The sequence below is a fragment of the Erpetoichthys calabaricus genome, chromosome 12 (assembly GCF_900747795.2).
Source record: "Erpetoichthys calabaricus chromosome 12, fErpCal1.3, whole genome shotgun sequence".
Classification (NCBI taxonomy): Eukaryota; Metazoa; Chordata; class Cladistia; order Polypteriformes; family Polypteridae; genus Erpetoichthys; species Erpetoichthys calabaricus.
The window spans coordinates 42,541,017-42,563,119 of NC_041405.2; the positions used below are offsets into that span (position 1 = coordinate 42,541,017).

Sequence of the window (22,103 nt, forward strand, 5' to 3'; positions counted from 1 at the left end):
TCGAAAAACTATAGTGACCAGTGTATTATTTACCTTTTAGATATATATGTAACATTTAAACTTTACAAAATGCAATTTAGATGGATACAAGTAAGTAATACAAGCGCCATGGGAAGTTCCTCTGTGTCTGTTGTGTTGGAATATAGTGACTCCTTTGTTAATCAGTTATTTAAACAGTCTCAACTTTGATATTTAAGCATTTTTGATTGCTTCTGCAGTGCTGTATCCACCAGAAAATGGTGATTTAAATTGGGCAATTCAAATTGGAATATATAAATTCAATAGATATTAAAGTACATGTAGTTTTGATAATAGGGTAAGAATGCATTCACATTGCCAGTATTTAAGCCCCTCCCTGATGGTTTCTTCTAACACTTGCTATATTTTATGTTTCTGGACTTGTGATTTAAGGTTTTGCACAAAAAGTGTTGTCCTATTATGATATAGCATAATGAATAACTCTAGCATGAGAATCAAAGGGACATTAAGATTAGTGTACTGATCTTCTTTCATGTGGAATTTATTCTGGCAGGATCGTAATATGCTATGTGGTTTTATGATATTGCTTAGCTGTTGTTCTGAAGGATGTTTGCTTTTATATATGAGTAAGGGGGATATTGGTACACTAAACAAAATCTTCACAGATTTTTAAACTAAAGGAGGAAATTGCATTTCCTTAATGTTCAAAATTACTGACTGCTATGAACATTATCACAAGCTCTAGCAAAGCAACAGATTATAAGATGGGTGAAGTATCAGTTTGTCTCTTTACAGTGAGTTATTTACTTTATTCACAGACAAACGGTAGATAAAATGGTCCCAATCCTAAGGATTTAGTATGCTATGCAATTATTATGAATTGTAGTCCAATCTGGTAGTCAAGATAAGTTTACTAGTATGTAGACATTTCTTCCACCTTGAATAGACCATGTTTTAATTGGTAGGTAATTATCTGAGCAAAAATACAGAACAGAATGAAGGTAACGTGTAAGTATTACACATAAACCTTAAACCGTTTCATGTCACCCAGGGAAAAAAGGTCTACCTAACCTACTTATTTCAAAATAGCTAAAACGATAACAATAGAGATCATTGTTTTAAGTCAGTTTTATTTTGGTATGATTAATCAGCATTTTATTTACTTTAACAGGAAGTAAGAAGAGCAGAACGTCTTCGGCGTGCTGAACAAATGAAAGCACAATACGAAGCAGCCCCTGGAATGTCTGGAACTGGTATTTATCTGCGTTTTAGCTATTATGCCCTGAAGTGTTTTTTTTATTTCAATATTAGGCAGATTTCTTTTTTTACCATTTTTTTTCTGTTCATCAAATAAACTGTAACTGTACACAAACATTTTCATTACAATATTATGGTTTTTTATTGTATTATTATTTTTTACTTCAAAATTTTGTAATTTGTCAATGGGTGTCCACACTTTTCAATTGAATTGTTCATAGTGATTGCTTCCTCATTAGTGGCAATACATGTAAAGCTTGGATGTGACCTGAACCTTTATTATGCATCTTTCAGCGTTGGGCAGTCTTCCAGGAAATGACACAGAATGTTAACTACAGTTGCACAAAGCAGAGTGAAGAGATTTGCAACTTGAGTCTTATTTCAATTATTGAAGGGGTTGTGTAAAATAAAGTCATACATGTTCTAACTTCAGATTTTTATTTACTGTATAATAAGCCTTTACTCATAATAGTGCTGCACAAACAGAGATTGGACAAATGACGAGATATGATTGGTATGCAAGCCCTATGTGTTTTGCTCAGCTGGTGTTTTTTTTCCCAGGTGAAAAACAATCATTTTTAACTGTCTCATATTCTTCCCCATACTCCTACATACTCTTCACCATCTTTTGTATGAAATGAAAATTTCAGTCACTATTCTGATTTGCTTTCAGCATTTTTACATCCAGTCTCAGTTTAACTTTTGTGTCAGCTGACCTTCAAGTACAGCACTCTTTTGGTTCCTGTTAAAGAGTCCTATATGATTTAGTCGACACAGAGCATGACTACGTGGTCTCACGAAGGATGCGAGTACAAATAAGTAGTATCATTGCATCCCTTTTATTTAAGGCAAAGAAATCTTTTAAGCGTGGAATGCAATTCTAATAAAATGTGCTCATTAGTGTATGCTTTACAAACCATTTCAGGATTCAAATTAAATGCTTTATTTTTAAAGTTCAAGTTTGCATCATTCCTGATGTTCAGTATGATCTTGATTACTAGGTCCTTCTGATTTCTGGAGATTTGCAGAAATTTATTGGTCAATACAGTTTGCTGCTTATTACACAGCAGTTTTAATATCTGGAAATCATTTTATGGCTAATGGTACTGGAGGTGAACATTTAAATTAGTCCTTGGTCATTGACTAACATTTGCTGTTTGTGTTTATTACTCTCTCTTTTGAGCCTTCAGGGTATAGTTAAGCGTTACTTTAATTTTGGAGAAGTTGACTCATTTTAAATGCGGTTTAACAATTAATCCATAGGTTATTATGTACTTTGGATATAATAAAGTTTTTTAGAGTTGGAGGTAGATGTTATTGGCAGAACAGAAATACAGTAGCATGATTTAAATATAGGATCCAACTTCGATATTAAGTAGTATGATAGTTATCTTTTTGACTGGGGTACTATTATAAAGATTCTCCTTGCATAATTGTTTTAAGGTGAATTTACTTGTGGTTACATCATTAAAAAATAAATTGTATTGTCCCAAGCTCAAAAATCTTTTTTTTTCAAATATTTATTTATTTCAAAGCTCAACTTTCGGATGAAGACTCTGATGCCATGGTGGATGATCCAAATGATGAGGACTTTGTCCCACATCCACTACCTAGACGGTCAACAAGGTCTTCCATGCGTATCCAGAAGACTGGACAGTCCACACAACAAAACGTGCCTCCTATCAATACGCCAGTTCGGAGCACACCTTCAATAATGGGTCATAGCACCACACCACGCACCACCCCTTCTGCTGTCTCTCAGAACACATCATCCAATATGCCAAACAGTTCTCCCCGTACCTTGACAAAAATGCAGTGCGCCAATTGTCGTATTCCTCTGCAAAAAGGACAGACTGCTTACCAGAGGAAAGGGATGCCACAGTTGTTTTGCTCTTCAATTTGCCTTTCAGCCTTTTCTAAGAAACCTCCACGAAAGAAGCCATGTGCCTACTGTAAAAAGTAATTTTGCCTGTATTTTTTATCTTTTATCTTCGCTTCCTAGTTTATCTATATTTGTAAAATATTAAGTATTGTATTGCATTGTTTTAAATTTTTAAGCATCCTGCTGATAGCAGTAAAGGCTAGCCCTGAAAGTGATGGTTGATTAAAAGAAATTGTGTTAAATATGTAGTTTTTAGGATGTCTGTTATATTATATAAATAGATTAACCTGTAAAAGATGGGAAGATAAATTTTGATCCTAACAGTTTTTCATAGGATAGAATTGTTTTTTATTTGTTTAATGCATTTTTTACTTACATGAATAAATAATTTTGTTTTTAATGAAGGTTAAGGTAAAGGTGTTTCTAAAAGATTGATACTTCATTGACAAGAATAGCTTGTTTTTATTTATTTATTTATTTTTTTAAAGTAATACTGTGGCTGATGGTTTTCATTTTAATCAGTTTCCCAAATTAGTGGGTTAGAATTACTTTTAGTTGATATAGAGCAATTGTTTAATCAGCTAGCTTTTCTGCTCTTATTTTGCATTCAGATAAAATGTCAGTATGATGTTTAGATTTACAATAAGTTCAAATTTTTTTTTTGCCATAACTTGAATTAACTTTTGCAATATTCTTTAAGTCACATTCCTACTAATAAGCACAGAAATGAACATGACATTGAAGAAGCACCTCCACTTTAGTGTTCAGTGTCATTGTACTTGGGCTGCCTGTATTGCTTGTCACTAATTGTCTGTATTTGGATACAAATAAGGGATGAAACAGAACAAGTGAGTTAAAAAGAAAATGTTAAAAGAAATGTAAGCATTTAGAGATAAACAGTTCTAAATTTGTCCTATATGTACAGTATATGCCATTACTAGCATACCTTTCTGTGTGTAAAATAACAGAGGGAAAAAAGGCTAGCTAAATAAGTAGATCAGTCAGCTGTAAGCATGACTGATTTGTGAAATGCATTAGAGTAAAAACATGTAGCCAAAGTGGTATCCCAAGAATAAACCTGATAATTACTATATTTTTCTTCTGACGCTACCATATACTTTCTTCTAATTTAAATATATTAATATACAGTATATTTACAAAGTTTAAAAAAAAAAAATGTGCAGTAGTGGTGCTCTTTCCCCATTCTGTCTGTTATAGGTCATTCATTTATCTTATTGCCCTACTAATTGTTTCATATCCACAGGGATGTTTGGAGCACAAAAGAATCTGTTGTTGCTCAGACAGGTTCTGGAGGTTCTTTTCAGGAGTTCTGCAACAATAACTGCCTTTCGTTATATGAAGCCCAGCTGCAAAAGAAAAATAGCCCAGTAGCTGACACTCTTGCTGTGAGATGTAGTGTTTGTCACAAAACAGGCGAGGTAAAGTTACTGTGTACAGTTTCAAGAAAATATAAAATAGTGTCTGGTGTCTTTCAGCCTGCAATATAGATTGTCATTATATTTTAGATCATGCATGAAGTGAGCAATGGCAACATGGTCCACAAAATGTGTAGCGACACCTGTTTTACAAAATTTAGAGCCACAAAGGGACTTAAAACAAACTGCTGTGACAACTGTGGAGTTTACATCTACAACAAAGGCCTTCCCTTGGAATATCTTTTTCATGAGGGATTACAAAAGAGATTTTGCAACTCTGCCTGTTTAGCATTATACAAAAAGGTAAGAGCATTTTCCATGAATTCCAATACGAAGGGTGACTTAAAAATATTAGTGGGCATTTTTGTGTTTTTAATTCTTGACATTAGAACATTTTAGGCTACTCACAGGTTCATATTGAGAAATGAAGAGTGTGCATTCATGTAAGTAAAGATGTGTTGGTCTGCATAGTGGTGGTAGTGCATTTTTGTTTTGCAGTTAAGAGCATATGTGTTTGCTCCTAAAATCTGGTTGATCCTCATTTTTGTAGTCCTTTTATTTCAGAAAAATACCAAAGTTTTCCCTTGCATGTGGTGCAAAACATTGTGCAAGAATTTTGACATGTTGTCCAGTGTGGATCGGAATGGAAAGATGGGTCATTTCTGCTCTGTTTGCTGCATCACATCTCACAAAGTAAAAAATGCAGGACCCACTGGTAAGAGTCTGATCTACTATCTTGAAGTAACCTTTATTTTTTCTACACTGTACCAGAAAACATAGGCATTGCATTCACCTATTTCTCTATTCTTTGGTTGAACCACCTCTTGCAACTATTACTACAAACAGTATATTTGGATATGTCTCTCTTAATTTTACTCTATGTGGTGGAGCAACATTTATCTATTCCTTAATCTCACACTGACAAAAATAAGAGAAATCCAACCTTTTAATTGGAGTAAAATTTATACTGAGAAAAAAATAATTCTTCATCAAGAAATATTCATTTTTAAACAACCCACATGTGACACAATTATTGGTACCCCTGCATTTAATGCTTTAAACAACCTCTCTTTGACAATACAAACAGCACTGAATCTTATCCAAAAACATCTTTTTAAGGATGGAGAATATTGGACAGGGAATCTGAGACCATTCCTCTTTAGAAAATTTGTCATGATCATGCAAGGTCCTGGGTCCTATCTTTTGTACTCTCCTGTTCGGCTCACTTTACAGGCTTTCAATGTGGTTTAGGTGTAGGGACTGAGAAAGCCATGGCAAAAATTTGATTTTGTGTTTCTGTTACTTTTGTTCATAGAAAACAGTTTCAGTTAAAGTTTCGGTAGTGTTTAGCAACCTCCTAGGTGCTTACATTGGTGATTAAATGACTGAAAAGCCTTTTTTTCTGGTGTGCCTTCCAAATAATATATTGTCAAGGAGGTGGTACCTCATGGTAGTTTTGGCATTTGGTGACCCCAAGATATGCTATTTTTTTCTGTATTTCTCCAACAGTGATCCTTGGGGATTTATTTTTATTTACCATCCTCTACACTATGCACATGGGCAAAATACATTTGGGTCATCTTCCAGGCAAGATGGTAACCGTTTCAGTTGATTTTAACTTTTATAGATTTGGGCATTTTCAGGAAAGTACCTATATTTTTTATTGCCATTTTCTGACTTATGAAAGTCAACATGCTTTTCCCAAAGTTGAATTGTGCACGGTCTTATGTTTCTCATGTTGATTAACGAATAAGTGAAGTTGCTCTCCGTGCCTCCTCATAGTTCTACCCCAGTGAAACAGGAAGTCATTGATTGCTGCTTTAAAGTTTCTACACACTCTGGTCAACATAAAAACTAAGATATAAGAATAAAATGCTGCATTTAAACTTTGCTCCTAAGGTTTTCTAGGGGTGGCAATAATCCTGGAACACGTGGTTTTGTTAAAAAAAATTATTACTTGATGAGGGATTATTTTTTCTCAGAATAAATGTAATGCAGTTAAAGCTTTGATTTCTTTTTTTTTGTAAGTGTAAGATTAAGGTAATTCATCAAAAGAGGAATTTTTTGAAATAACCTTTTTTCCTCACGGTGCCAATAATTGCCGTGGATTGGGGTGAATGGGGTTTTGTGTGGACAAAATACAGGCATAAAAGGTTCAAGTCTTCTGTTTTTTCCTCACATTTGATGCGTTTAGATGCTAGAATAATGTGTTGTCCATTTTGTCCATTTTGTCCATGCACTATCATTGTTGCTTAACAAATTCAGTGTCGCAGTGTACCTACCTATCTTCTATCTCTATTTTAATATAAAATGTTTTAGTATATGGTGTTTTATGTAATGGTATACCTTTGCAAATAAACACGCAAACTAAAATATGTAGCTTTCAGTTGTTAATTAAAGGAGTTTTATGTAGAGCAGTTTTATGTACTTTTTTCTTTTTTTATCACAGAGCTCTCCTTTATTTTTTAGAAATCTGTTTTACAACAAAGTTCTTAATTTGTTTTTATCATTAGCCATTTTACTTCCTTAGTACTAAATCAGTCAGAAGAGCTTTTAAAAATACAACATGACTTGTTTGTCCTTACATTGAAAGGCATACTATGGGCCGTTTAAAATAATCACTTTACAATAAAGTTTGTCTGTGTGAGGGATGTCCCATCTCCTCTTGTTCATACAGCTGGGCAGTATCTCATTTTTTTCTTCTTAGGACCAGCAAGGCCATGCAGTTTCTGCAGGCGAAGCTTGTCAGAGCCTGTATACTACAACAAGACAGACAGAGTCATCTATCAGTTCTGTAGTCCAAGCTGCTGGACCAAATTTCAGGTATGCTAGTCTAAGTTGTTCTTGTTTTTATTTGTGGCAAGTCTTACAATTCATTCCCTTAGTAAAATGTTATATAAAAATAAACAAGGAACTATGTTTTTTATGTATTTATTTTCTTATGTTACTTCAATTGGTTGCTGAACAGTTAAACTAGAAAATAATGCTTCTGCCATGTGCAGACAATTGTTGCTGTATCATTCTTCTTTGCGGGACAAGATGTGTATTCTGTCTAAAAGATTTATGCACTGCCCAATGTATAACCTGTAAATTAAGCTATATGGATGGCTAAGGTAAATAAGGGAGGTTTTTAAACTTCATATTAATCTACTCCCTGTCTGATGCAAACTGTTATAAGGGAATACTAAAATGTTTTATATTGGTAACTCTTCAGGTACCACCTGATGGTAAATATTCAAGGAAGCTAAATTTTAATAATGTGTTGGGTGTCTAATCATCTTTCTTCTATAAGTGATTTATTGTACAAAAATGTTTTCTACTGATGTAATTCTAGTATATGGCTCCAGCAGACCCCCGTGACCCTGTGTTCGGATTCAGCGGGTTGGAAAATGGATGGATGGATGGATGAATTCTAGTATATTGCATTTTAGTAGTTACCATATTTAGGTTGATGTGACCTAGTCTTTTGCAATAATTAATCAAGAAACCACTTTTAACAAATCTAAATAAATGTTAATCCATTTTTACCAGTTATTAAAAATGAACCTGCTTAAATGTGAGAAAAAGTAGGTGTATCACTTGTTTCTCTAATTGTTTATGGAATTTAGACCATTTCTGAATGATTGATCATCAGGATGTAATTTTTCAAGTATAGTATGTAAAAGTAGAAGAATTGCTGTTTTTGGCTTTGGTACTTGGGTTTTTGGTAAAACATGTCCAAATGAAAACATGTCTGTAATGGTTTAGAAAATAAATTATTACTACATATAATTCAAAGCCAGTTCTAAATAATTTCAAGTCAGTAATTGCCTAGTAAAAGCTTTAACAAATGAGCATAAATATACCCTGCCAATTTAATACAGATAGATGTATTAAACAGTTGATTGTAAACTTACATTGCGGCATCTGTAGGAATCTCCTATTGTCGATGACAAGTAATTGAGTCTGGTGACAGTAAAACCTTGAAAATAAAATGATTTAATTAGCTGAAAATTAAATTATCTGTTCTTTGAGAAAAAACATTGCTATGTGATGTGTTTGCAAGATATCAAATGGATAAAATCCCTGATTTCTGGAAAGTATTCGTTATTAATTATGTGTTTAGCCTGAATGCATAATTACATATTTGGTGACAAACTTTTATCAGTAAAAGCTTATTGGCCTTTGTTGTAGACCATGAGTAATACGAGACTCCAGATGAAATGTTGGGGTGCCAGCTGGGCCACCCCCTTTACTCAAAATAATAAGGGGTGTCCAAAATAGTAGGCACATGATGGAGCAATAAGGAACAAAGGCAATGTTCACCCGGTGGCTGTGGATAAATGGCTCTAAAGAGCTGTCAGGCTTCAGGATTATAGCTCTGTCCTCAGACCTTCTCACCTCTTAGATTATGTCTCCTTCCGGGATTGCCCTGTTTTTATAGCTTGTGAACCAGAAAGGGCGGAGTCTGTTGCTCTCAATTTGCTGCATCTTGGAGGTGTGGGTAAGAAGATGCAAATTGAGAGCAACAGACTCCTCCCTTTCTGGTTTTTAGCAATTAGCAAAAAGAATTAGCAATTGTGCCCCCTGGTGTCCCATGGTGGTGTTGCCTGGGTGGCCCTTTGACAATCACGCATGACATCTTCTAGTGTAGTGAATTGATGATTTAGGATGTATGTATGAATAATTTGTTGTTTTATGCTGGGCCACCTTAATTTTGCATGCACCTCCTCATCGCTGTGTTAATTGTGCACTGATATTGCCTTTGTTTTGCAAATATGTCAGTTGCCTGCAGGCAGGCAACCTTTTATCCAATCCCCCACCGAGGCAGCTGAAGTCAGACACAAAATACTCACAGCTGAACTCTGTTTATCTGAGAATGAGGTGTTTAGAATTGTATAGGAAAATAATATATCATTATTTGAAGTACATACATTTCATGTGTGTTCCGTGTCTGCAATGATCTGTATAATAGATAGATAGATAGATAGATAGATACTTTATTAATCCCGATGGGAAATTCACAATGTAGGATGCCGTTGAACACATAACTAAAATGGAAATTTTTTTAATATGTTATTGCAATAACGACAAAAATTTGATGTGAAGTGTGTAATGTGTGAAGACTGAAGTCCAAATATCAAATAAACACTTTCATGAAACGTATAACAAAACAAGTGTGTTTTTATTCAAGAGTAAAACCAAAAAAAAATTGTTCAGTGTAGATGTTGCTGTCAATGTGTTTGAGTGGTGGGTTGCTATTATTGTTACTATAATAATATAATAAAAACGTATATTTGATTTGAGTCTCTTAACAATTCAACAAAACAAGTGTGCTTGTATTCAAGAATAAAAAGTGAATAATAACCAAATTTTAAAAAAAAAAATCATACATAAATTAGTCTTAACAGTCTGTGTAAAGTTATGGTACTTGTAATGGTTAGTGTTCTTTTTCAGTTCCGTTTTATTCTCTCAAAAACAAGTGTGCTTTTATGTGTTTTTTTTTTTTTTATTCGGGCTCAACTCCGTTTGTATTATTGAATAATAATAACAGTAATGGCAGACCAGAACTCAAAGCAGGAAGGAACCAGAATCGAACCGGTAACGTCTTCATTACGAAGCAGCATTTCTTATTGTGAGACCACCACGTTTCCACTGTGAAAGACGCAATCACACACATGCATACAAACATCTTTACTAAATATAAATTGATATTTAGGCTTCTGTTTTCACACATTGACAGCAACAAGTACATTGAATTTTTTTTTTCTTCAGTTTTATTCTTGAACAAAAGTATGCTTGTTTTGTTATACCTTTTGTGAAAGTATTTATTTGATTTTTGGACTTCAGTCTTCACACATTACACACTTCACGTCAACATTTTGTCATTATTACTATAATATATGAAAAACGTTTCTGTTTTAGTTATGTGTTCAACATTTATCCTACATTCATACAGATCGTTATAGACATGGAATATACATGAAATGTATGTATTTCAAATGACAATATATTATTTTCCTATACAATTCCAGAAACCTCATTCTCAGATAAATAGACTTCAGCTACCCTGGTGGGGGATGGGATAGCAGGCTGCCTGCCTGCTGCTGATTGACACATTTGCAAAACAAAGGTGATAACTGTGTGCAAATAATGCAGTGATGAGGAGGCACGAGTAAAATTAAAATGCCCTGGCATTACAATTTTTTTTTGTAGGTCTCTGGGATTCTAGTGTTAAACATGAACTGCATTAATGACTGCCAGACTCCCAACTTAGCAAAAAATGCAGAACTGTTGCCTAACTCTAGATAGAGTAGAGACTGAATAATTAAAATTTTGTCACTTCACTACTCTTAACATTAATGTAATCAAACTGAACTGAAACTTTAATGATTTAAAATTTGTTGGGACTCAACCTATCTTATCAGTATAGTTTTCGATCAGTGCTCCTGTCTGTGAATTTCTTTTTAATAAAATAATTCATTATAATTATTTAATAAGAAATAATTTTTGTTGATTTAGAGTTTTGAAGTGTATTCCTGGAACTTTGTTCATAGAAATAGAGAAGTAATTAATGTCAGAATCCTTGAAGTTACTTACATATTTCATAGGTGATGTGGATGAGTGGGTACATTTGCCAGAGGACATAACTGAAGTAAAATAGTAATTATTTTAAAAATTAATATTAGTGGAGATAACATACTAATGCTGATTTGCTATGAATGTTTCACAAAAATATATAAATAAAAGCAATTATATTACATAGAAATTGTGTGGCGGATTGCCAAATAGCAATTTTAAGTAATATAAGGATAAGTGGATGGCATTCATGTGCATTGATCACAAATACAATGTTGTGTCTGAACATATGCAGTGGGGTCACTATAACTTGTGTAAAATTCAATCATAAACCAAAGCGCACCCTAAATACAATTCAAATATAATCAACTTTTAAGTGTTTGCAGAGCCTATTAACACTGCAGAATTGATTTTTTGATTAATAGCCTAATCACTGATAAACTGCCCAATTACTTTCTTTCTGTATTAAAATATATCATTTCACAAACTTAATAATCATTGAGTGGTCTATAGCATGTAATAATCAATGCACCAGTCAAACCCTGTAAGGCTAACAGCAGCTGTATTGAAATACTATGATACCATTGTGACCCATATATCTGCATGGAAATCTGTATCTTACAGCTCAGTCAGTGAAGTGTGAATATCTAAACCAGCTGGGTCTGTAGTGAAAGAAGGAATGTCTATAATGTTGAAATATAATCCTATTTATGTGTCAGTAAGATTATAATTCATACTTTAGAATGATCAGTAAATGTCTAAATTTACATAGAGTTTAATCATGTTTGTTATAACCAAGTGGTTTGAAACATACTTCAATGTCAAGATGGACTCAACCAAGATGCAAGTGTAGAGTACTTATTGTCACATTGTAGTATTCAGTGGACCTTTGGTAAAATCTATTTTATTCTTAAACTATTAAGGGAATACAAATCAATATTTTTAAAGGTAGAAGTTAAATGAACACATTGTTAAAGTACAAAGTAAGTGTTAATGTTGTTAATGAAGAATATAATGAAAATGTAACATTTAAATTACTACAGCAGGATTTCATAAAGCAGTAGTAATTTTTTTATGTATATGCATGCCTTTTAGTTCTTACAAAATGTAGACTTTGTACATCCTAATTAAAATGTGCCATCTTTATGTTATTTGAAGTAAAGGGCCTTAGCGGCCTAATATGTGTTTGAAGGATTAGTAAGTTACACTGCTGTATTAGGAAAGTTCCTGTCATAAATGCCTCAAGAATCGACACACTTTCAAAGCAATTGGGACCACATCATCTATGTGACCTGGGATAATTATTGTCAATAAGATCTGACTGGAATTTAAGTGCATCTTGAGCATGAGTAGGATATTAATTATTTTGTTAACTGTATAAACAGACGTTGGCAGGAGCATCCGGTTTCAAACTTCAGAAATGGCAGAGGATTGTCAAATGAAGCAGGTGTATAACTGACAGAAGAAGTGAGAATTGGGGAAAGCATGCTCTCCTATAGCTGTCTGTAAAATTAAACTACTTTTTGTTTGTCATTTACATATTGTGAAATAATACTTATTTTCTTGGACTCTCTTATTTATTTAAAATATCTCCCATTAGGAACAAAACAGTACCATTTGATCAATTCTTCCTTAGCTTTCACAGTTTTGTTGTGCCTTTATTAATGTAATTTATTTATAGTTTTAAACATGTACTACTTAAGTATGCTTTCTTTATACTAAAGTATATGTCAGGTATAAGCATCTGCTTAGGCTTAAATTGTTAGATATTTCAGATTGTACATCTTTTATTGATATGTGAATAATATTTTTGCCTTGTTTTTTTTTTTTTCTTGTAGCAAACTAGTCCTGAAGGCGACATTCATTTGAATTGTCATTCTTGTCATAATCTATTTAGTGGCAAACCAGAAGTACTTGATTGGAAGGTAATTCTTTATTAATATTTATGTGCAAGAGAGTGTACATTTTCAGTAATCATCATGGTCACCAGTTGGAAAAAGAGGTATACGGACATAGACATCGCTTTGACTGTAACAGAAATGTAATTTCTGGGAATATACGCTTATAAGGAATTAATATATCATTCATAGACAGTGTACATCCTTTAAAACTAAAATGCATATAAGGTAAAGGAGGATAATGCTATTAACTCAGATGCAGGGACTTTATCATATTGTCCTCCTGTCAGAAATAGCAAAATATACCTTTGTGTGCTTCATAATTCAAATAAGTGAATGTACTAAGGTTTTTCTGTAGGTATTTCCTTCATATTATCATGCATTACTAATTTGGATGTAAAATAACAATTTGGAAATTCAATTAGGCTTGATTTGAAAGTAATGAGTTTTGCTGTGTTTACATTTCTCATGTTAATATTATTAAAATCGGCAGGTTCCCCTGTGTATTACATCTAAACTATTTTTAAAGTGGATAGTAGTAGTGGATATAACTTCTATTTTTTTAAAGAAAATTTTTATATGGATAAAAACCTTTGTTTCACACCAAGTTTAGATTATATCCGTTAGCATCGCAAAGTTACACTGTTTGTCACAATGGGCCTCATGTATAAACAGTGCATATGGACAAAGATATTGCGTATCTTATCCCATGCTCACTTTGAGATGTATAAAAACTAAACTTTGCATAAAGTCACGCACATTTTCACAGCTGTCTCGGACCGTGCGTATGCACTTTTCTGCTTGGTTTTGCAAACTGGCGGCACCCAGCATCTAAGCAGTGTTACTGTTTCTGTGTCACTTTCCTTCTTTTTCAAATTTGCATTCATGCTGTGGGCTTTATCAAAAGAACCAAAATTAATTGCATATCATTTACAAACTTAATTCACTTGATTGTAATCATTCTGTAACAATATAATGGTGCACGGGATGACCATATTATTCCAAATACCATAGCTGCTTTAGTGTTGTTAGTATCAGTGCACCACTCAGTATTTTAACCCATTATATCTGAGTGTGAAATCACAGCTGTACAGCAGCTAATTGGAAGGCTGTACGGCGTGTTGTGTTAAGAGTGCAGATGATTATTGGGATACAGCTTCCATCCCTGGAGGACATTTATGGCACACACTGCCTCTGGAAATCCACCACCATCTACATGGATTCTTCTCCGCCATGCTGCAGTCTATTTGAACTTCTCCTAGCCAGCAAACGCTTCAGAGCCTTTCCTGCATGGATCTCGAGGCTCAGAAACAGTTTCATCGCAAGAGCTATAAAAGTTTTCTTGTACTTACAATTGCAATTATCTCACTGTAAACTTGTACTACAACTGTAACACTGCACTACCTGAGCCACTTTATGAGCCATTTGCACTATTTGGACTATATGTACATGTTTATTGTACTTATGCTTTCATATTGTATATTTTTTATTGTTTTTTTTATCATATTGTTATTTTATCATTTTATAGGAAAATACGTTTATGGAGGATTTACATATAGAATCTCATTGTACCATATAATGATAATAAAGGATTTAAAATTTGTTCAGTAGAAGAGAGCACATAATTACAGATGATGATGACTGGCTTCTAATTCAATTTACATTTCCAAGAACTATCCTCTTGGAGCTGTATACTTTTACAATACTAGGATGTATACTTGATATCATTTTTATGATGAAATCTGTATGTATATTACATTTTACAGGTAAATTGTTAACTTCATTTAAATAATGTATACTCTTAATAATTAAACATGTGCGGGCGCGGTGGCACAGTAGTAGCGATGAGCTTAGCACCCTGTCCAGTGATTGATTCTTCCTTGCTCTTGATGTTTGCTGGAACTGGCGTGACCCTGGAGGGATGTAATAATTAAACATGCATAGCGAAGATTTTTCAATGTTGCATAATAGTTTTGAAGAATCTGCGTTCTAAGCTTACAGCTGGTTTTAAATTTATTACAGAGCTCATTGTGTGATGATTGGTTATGTGGATAAAGAAAATGGAATGACAGGTATTGGGTGTTGGTACATTTGACAGAGACAGTATTGCTGCAAAATTTTCCCATTCAGTGTCATGTGTGTCTCAGCAAGCGTGTTGGAGGAGTCAGGAGCAATCCCTGGACGGGGCGCCAGCTCATAGCTACCGTGTTGCATTACTGTGCCCCCACACATTTAATGTATACTTTATGCATTTCATCATGAAAATTATATTAAGTATACATCTTAGTATTCTAAAATGTTCCGAGAGCTGAAATATCATGAGTGTAATGTATTCTGTGTGGTGATCACTGCCTGTGCCCTCCTGTCTATGAAAGAGAGAGTCCATTTAAGAAGCATGTAGTGATTCACATGCATAGAACACATAGAATACAGAGCATTTAACATGCTACTTTAATTACGATGAGGTTTGAGAAACTGTAGAAAATTAAACATTGATTTTAAGATGTTTACAACATTCTACTTTAATGACAAAATAAACTACGAAATGAAAGTAGAAATTTTGAGTTTAAAGTGTACATTTGGACCTTTTTTCTTCACTGTGTCCCTGTGTGTGTCCCCCCCCTTTTCTCTGTGCCCTAATACACTTCCATATGATACTCAGGTGGTGGGCTATGCCTTGCCTTTTCACCTTGACTTTGATGTCTGACCACTTCTTTTTTTTTTTTTTTTTATTTCGGGCACTGTACGACTTTCTGAACTTGAACATCTGAATGTCACTCCATCAATTTCCTTTTGTTGCTCACTCCACCGCCTAAGCCACCAAAAAGTATGTTTTTCCCTGCCACCACTTCACTGAGCAGGACCTCCACTTTACATTCAGTGGAATTCTTCTTTTGTTTATACATGCTTTTTACCATTGTCTTTTAACAAACACAGAATGAATGGGGCTATTTATATTGATTTACATGTTCAAATATGCAAAAATCTGGGAGGAGTTGTGGTGGGGCTATAGGCGTGTCCACGTGCGTTGAATTTCACGTTCATTGGGATTTATAAAGAGAAGTGCGTGGAACTTGGCATGCGCACAGTTTTATGCATCTGGGGTTTTTTTTTGTGCTTACGCATATTTACAGTTTTTGTCTGTACGCCATTTTTAGTGTGAATTCCATGCAGTTTTATACATGAGGCCCAAGGTGTTTACCTTTTTGGGAACATTTGTTATCCCATTTAGGAAACAGTTTATTCCGCCTAAACAATCTCTCAAAACAAGTATTGTAGTTGCAGGTACATTTTTATCTTTTATTTATTTATTTAGGCTTGCTGTTTTGATAAGGTAATACAGATCATTTTAGTAACACCATGACAAGGTTAAAATGAAGAACGAAGTAAAACAGCAGGCATGAGGCAGGCAGGATGAAAGCAAACGTTTTTGGTTTTGGATGTGTCCAGTGGGCAACAACAGTGTTCCTTTTATATCGCACCAGTCATCACAGTATCAAGTCAGGGTCCATTCAGTCGACTTTTTTCTCCTTTACAGAGGTATCAATATTTTAATAAAGGGTGTCCTGAATTTTTTTAATTACACCTTTATTGGTTTTAGGCATTATGTCAAAATCAGTAGCCACATAAGCTAAAGTCTGATTGTGGGACATGTGTTTATAGGAGGTATTTTCTGCCAAAATTTAAATGAAAGTTAAAATTATAAAATGAAGATGCAATCTCGCTGCAAAAATTAAAGTGAAAATGAAATAACTCCATTTGCAAATTCATTTTCAAAGTCTACACACAGAAAAATGGCTCAAAAATTTAAATGAAATAGCCCATTTGCAAATTAATTCTCTGCTTGATCTCCAATGAAGCTGTAAAAATGAAAAGTAAAATGCAAATAATAACTGGCATCAACTGCTGCTCATTGAATTATCATTTCCAAGTTCTCAACATGCAAATAGCAAGAGTCAAAGGGTGGTCCCTGGCAATTTTCCACATTTTTTTGTCCTTCGTAGCTTTAGACTCACTTCGATTGATGGAATACTTCGAATACTGTTTAATTCATGTGATTTTGATCTTTTCCCCCCAGTATTACAATCTTCACAGAAAAAACTCCCACAAAACTCCGAAGACCACGCATAATTGTAGTTCTGAAGAAATTAGTATAGTATACTCTATAATTACATTGGTAATAAAATTGCATCCCAACAAGTCTTTTTGCTAACTGTACGGTCTAGATTTAACACTTTAAAAGCTTTTGTAAACAAAACTTGTCATTAAAGGCAGAAGGCTGAAACCATTATTGGGAGCTGACAAAAGTTGCCTAGAATTATTTTTTTTCTGCTAGATGGCAGCAAAGACCACGAGATGAACAAAGTATCATGCTCTTCTTTACAGTATGGCATCAAATACTGGTTGTTGCTGTCAAGTTTATGGTTGTTTACAAACAGTAGTACAATAAAATTCTTGCCTCCTCAGAACAGCTGGTAAAAATACAATACAAAAAATAAACAAATGAAAGGTAAACATCACATAAAACATCTGTATATTGATCTATGCATCCATCCATCCGTGTATCTGTTTTATATACTGTACATGTATAAAATACATAATTGTTTTTATAATTGACTGCTTAGCAACCTTATTAGTTTTGGGTAGAAACGCTTCCTGAATCTGCTGGTTTGAGTACCATTGGACCTATACTGTTTGCCAGAAGGCATGAGTAAGAAAAGCTGCTGTACAGGGTTACTGAGGTCTTTTAATTATCCTGTATGCTTTCACCATCCTCTTTGGTGTTACATGATATTGAGCAGGTGCTGTACCGTGATGGACTCCACTTTGCACCAGTAACAGTTCATAAGAGCAGATGGAAAAATGCTAGCTGTCCTAGGACGTCCAAGAAAGTAAAGGTGCTGGTGAGCCAGTTTGACAAGAGCTGAAACAGTCTGTGATAGTCGCCACAAGAAATGTAAAGCTGGTAACTCTTTCAAAAGTTTCCCCTCCAATGAAGAATTCAGTGTGGATTACATTCTGCTTTCTCAAATGCTTCTTGGCTTTGCTGACATTAAGTGTGAGGTTATTGTCCTGGCATCTCGTAGTCAGCAGGTATACCTGTTCTCTGTAAGCTGTCTAATCATTATTAGATATCAGGCTTATAATGACAGAGTTATCAGCAAATCTAATAATAGAGTTGCAGATATGACTTGTATGAAGAAATATTCTGCAGAAATTTTTCATATTGTTGATAATTTGGATTCTCCACCATCAGATACGGATGCCAGTTAAGGGTGACATTGAGAGTATTCTGTATTATCCCCAAGTTTGAATAAAGAGGAGGACAATTTTCATCTCTCAAAATAAGTCACATTCACAACACATAACAAGACAACTAAATGAAAACAAAATTAGTAGGTGATTATATTTATCACTGATTACCATCAAGGAAATTGATTAACTATTGCAGCACCAATTGTGATATCGCCTACTTTTGCCATTAAGTTTCCAACAATTTTTGGTCCTTCAGGACCAAGTTTCCCAACTTTTGTGTTAACACACATTTTGTTGTTTTCTGCTACAATTTTACGTGCGTGGTCAGTGACTAGAATACATGATGTTGCCACCAAGCAAACAGGTTATAATGTTAAATAAATTGTAGAAAGTCGTGATTATACCTAAATAAAAAATGTGAGTGTCCTGAATAATTTTGTACAAGTGATATTTATGTCTGAGAATTATGTTTTCATACCATTGCATGTAGTCATTGATAATACTATTGTATTTGTACACAGTTACAAAATGTACGTACAAGTCCCGATCTGGATCTGCTTGTCATGTATATCATTCTAAACTAACACAAATGTTTGTGAATATAAAAAAAGAGGATAAAAATGTCAGTCCACAAAGAAAAGAGGATTGAACACATTATATCTCGAATGATTTAATTAGGGAAAACCTTACTTAATACTTGTTACACTCTTGATGCTTTCATTATTTAAAATTAGGACCTCTCCCACTTAAGAGGTAAGATTATGCACTATATTTTAAGGGTTTTTTAAACCTTTTTTACAGCTGATCTTTTGCTTTGGCTGATGCAAATTCAAAGTTTGTTTAATCTTTGAGGCTCATTATATACATGTATTCAGTTGCACAAAAGTGTTTGTTAGTGGTGGTTATAGACATAAAGTAACAGTACAGCACAAAATAATTATTTGAATAGTAAATTCACATAATAACTTGTAAATTATAGCATTTTGAAACAAGCATTGAAATTTACATGTAAATTTGCATTGTTGCTAGTTAACAGAAATCCATTTACTTTTTGCATTTCAACACAAGTGAGCCAGTGTTTCCTTTTTATAAATCTGTACACTTAGTGTGACAGTTTACAACATTATGATAAAAGAGTCTAGAAATCAGTGTTTTTTTTTGGGGGGGGGGGGGGGGAATCTCTGGTGAAGAAATCACATTGTTTTGCCTTGAATAATTCTTCACACTGTCATCATTTTAATATTTGATTGATTGCTTGTTCAAGAGGGTTCTTTCATCTGCACACAAGATAAACATTCAAAGTTGCCAAACTTTTAGAAACCATATGGATATCATTTCATATGATGGGTGGTGTATTCTATGAATGGAATATATAAAAAGTCAATTGATTACACAAACATGAGAACATTTCAGATAGCTTTAGACTGAAAAGTGAAAAATTACCATAATTTAAATGAACCTTTTTTGAGTGTTCTAACACAAACTTGATGCAGCAGGAAAATTTGATTAAGGTAGAAAACGATTACATATATAACTTTTTGTATTTACATTATGGAACAGGCTACCATCTTCTTAAGTCTTGCAGCTCCATAAATTTCTTTTGTTCTTTTCATTGTCTAGTAATTTATTTTCTTTTTCAGGTAGTGGGGACATATTTGAATTCAAACTGTCAAGTAATTTTAGTAAAACTCTTATTTGTCAGCTAGGAATTATCTGCTTTTCCTTTCATTCTTCTTAGATACCCATGACTATTTACTCTAAAACTATATTAAGTTGTTGATAAAAAAAAAAATTAAAAGGTTAAAGGCATTCATTCACACATACAGAAAGTCAGCTTTATTAGTTATACACTAAAAAGAGTTTAAATGTATGTTTTTATTTAGGAAAATATTCTTTTTATCTGTAGAATACTATTTACCAGTTTTGCTGCAAAGAATGCTGTGAAGACTTTAAGCGACTTCGTGGAGTAGTGTCTGTCTGTGAGTACTGCAAACAGGAGAAGCTACTTCATGAAAAGATCAAGTTCTCAGGTGTTGAGAAGAATTTCTGCAGTGAAGGTAATTGTTTATGCGGACTCTTCTTATAAATATAGGCTTAGTGTTTGTTGGAGAGCTAATTTAATTTTTTTTTTAACATCCAGTCTTAGGTGATTTCTCTTCAAAAATTATTTAATTTTGGTTTTTATTCTTAAAAAGCATTTCATTGTATATACAGTGTGTGTAATCACAGCTGGAAGGTGCTGTGACTGACTGTTTCTAAGCTTTGACAAATTTTAAGTATAAACTAATTTTGAGAACTTGTTTTATTTAAGGGTGCATCCTACTGTACAAACAGGACTTTACAAAGAACCTTGGCCTTTGTTGCATCACTTGCACATACTGCTCACAGACGTGCAAAAGAGCTGTCACGGAAGAGCTGGATGGTAATACCTGGGACTTCTGCAGTGAAGACTGTAAAAGCAAGTACCTTCTATGGTACTTAAAGGTACGTGTTTTTTTTTTTTCATTTTCTCTCAAAGATAGTGCACCTTATATATGCCCATCAAGTATTATTTAACATTTGAAAGTTAATATTACTGGTTTAATCTGTTAAATAAATCTACATTTTTTCCTCAGTTATTGCTTCATGGGCCTGTTAGATATGCAGCTGTGAACTGTAAACTGCAACACATAAACCTTATGTTTAAAATAAATTAACTAATTAAATGTTCATTTAATTAGTTCCAAATCAGGTGGTACATGATGGTTTATGAATCCCTACAGTAAATCGTTAAATGTTCAGGTGGTTCTTTTTTTATGAAAATTATTTTTAAGGTAATCCTGTGATACTGTGCAAAAACACAATTTTTTACTTTTATTTTTTGTATCTGATAGTCGTGTGCTGTATCCTGTCACCATCCATGAAATCGCACCTTTTGTAAAACATTATTATACAGTGTTAAAAAGCTATAGGGTCAATTTGATCCTGATATTATCCATAACCAAATCACAAACCTCTGTATGAGATTGATAATTAATTTCTGCTTATAGGTTAAATCGATAAACCAAACATATAAAACCCTTTATAAAATACAGTAAGATATTAATTTAAACTTTAGGAAAAAAATTACACCCATGTCATTAGAAAAAATAATACAATCAACTATGTATATATTTTTCTATAGACCCCAATAAATCTGTCTCAATTTAAAGATACAAATATTTCAAACACAAAGTACAATTTTCACTTATCTCTGTCCTTCTTATAGCCTTTGTAAGACATGCTGGCATGCATAAAAAAACTAGTTGTCAGTCCTCTGCCATTTACTCACAGATTCTAAAAAAGAATACATTTAGTTTCTTCAGACTGAAAATGAACGTCTGTTCTCTGAAGCACAGCTTAATGTGAATAATTCTGCCCTTTTCCTCACAGCACACATATAGTGTTTCAACTGTGTAATGTTTGTAGTGCATCATTCAAGAAATCCATCCGTTATTTCAACGCAGGTTTGGTGTTTTACACACACACACTTCTCTTGCGCCTTCCCTTTACCTTTGTTGTCTCCCCTGCAGGCAATAGAAGAACTTAGCAATACCCTCATACTTCAACATACTCTTTGTGCTCTTTCTTTTCTTGCTAAACAAAAAAAACAGTTTAACTTGACATACTGGAACAAGCATGTTCACCATTCATGACTTTGCAATAGTAAATGGCAGTTGACTATTTCCTTTAAAACTGAGTGGGGGAAAAAAAAAGCGGCAAGATAACAAGGTCTTTTCCCAAGCTTGCTGTTTGATCAAAAATCCAGAGAAAATAGGTACAACCTGAGAATTATAAATGAAGAATTATTGTAAGTCA

General features: G+C 33.7%; 2 protein-coding genes across 5 annotated transcripts in view; one reads left to right on the forward strand and one right to left on the reverse strand.

Moving 5' to 3' along the window:
• LOC114662108 (gap junction beta-1 protein-like) overlaps positions 1-22,103 on the reverse strand; it is a 396,450-nt gene that overhangs the window by 241,033 nt on the left and 133,314 nt on the right. The gene's annotated exons all lie outside the window — the stretch shown is intronic.
• LOC114662106 (zinc finger MYM-type protein 3-like) overlaps positions 1-22,103 on the forward strand; it is a 184,547-nt gene that overhangs the window by 96,619 nt on the left and 65,825 nt on the right. For all 3 annotated transcript variants that reach the window (XM_028815440.2, XM_028815442.2, XM_028815441.2), the window contains exons 4-12: positions 1,151-1,232; positions 2,772-3,195; positions 4,383-4,557; positions 4,645-4,857; positions 5,119-5,269; positions 7,262-7,377; positions 12,951-13,037; positions 20,173-20,323; positions 20,578-20,750. In XM_028815440.2, the coding sequence (XP_028671273.1) occupies positions 1,151-1,232; positions 2,772-3,195; positions 4,383-4,557; positions 4,645-4,857; positions 5,119-5,269; positions 7,262-7,377; positions 12,951-13,037; positions 20,173-20,323; positions 20,578-20,750 (1,572 nt within the window). The remainder of the gene's footprint in view (positions 1-1,150; positions 1,233-2,771; positions 3,196-4,382; positions 4,558-4,644; positions 4,858-5,118; positions 5,270-7,261; positions 7,378-12,950; positions 13,038-20,172; positions 20,324-20,577; positions 20,751-22,103) is intronic.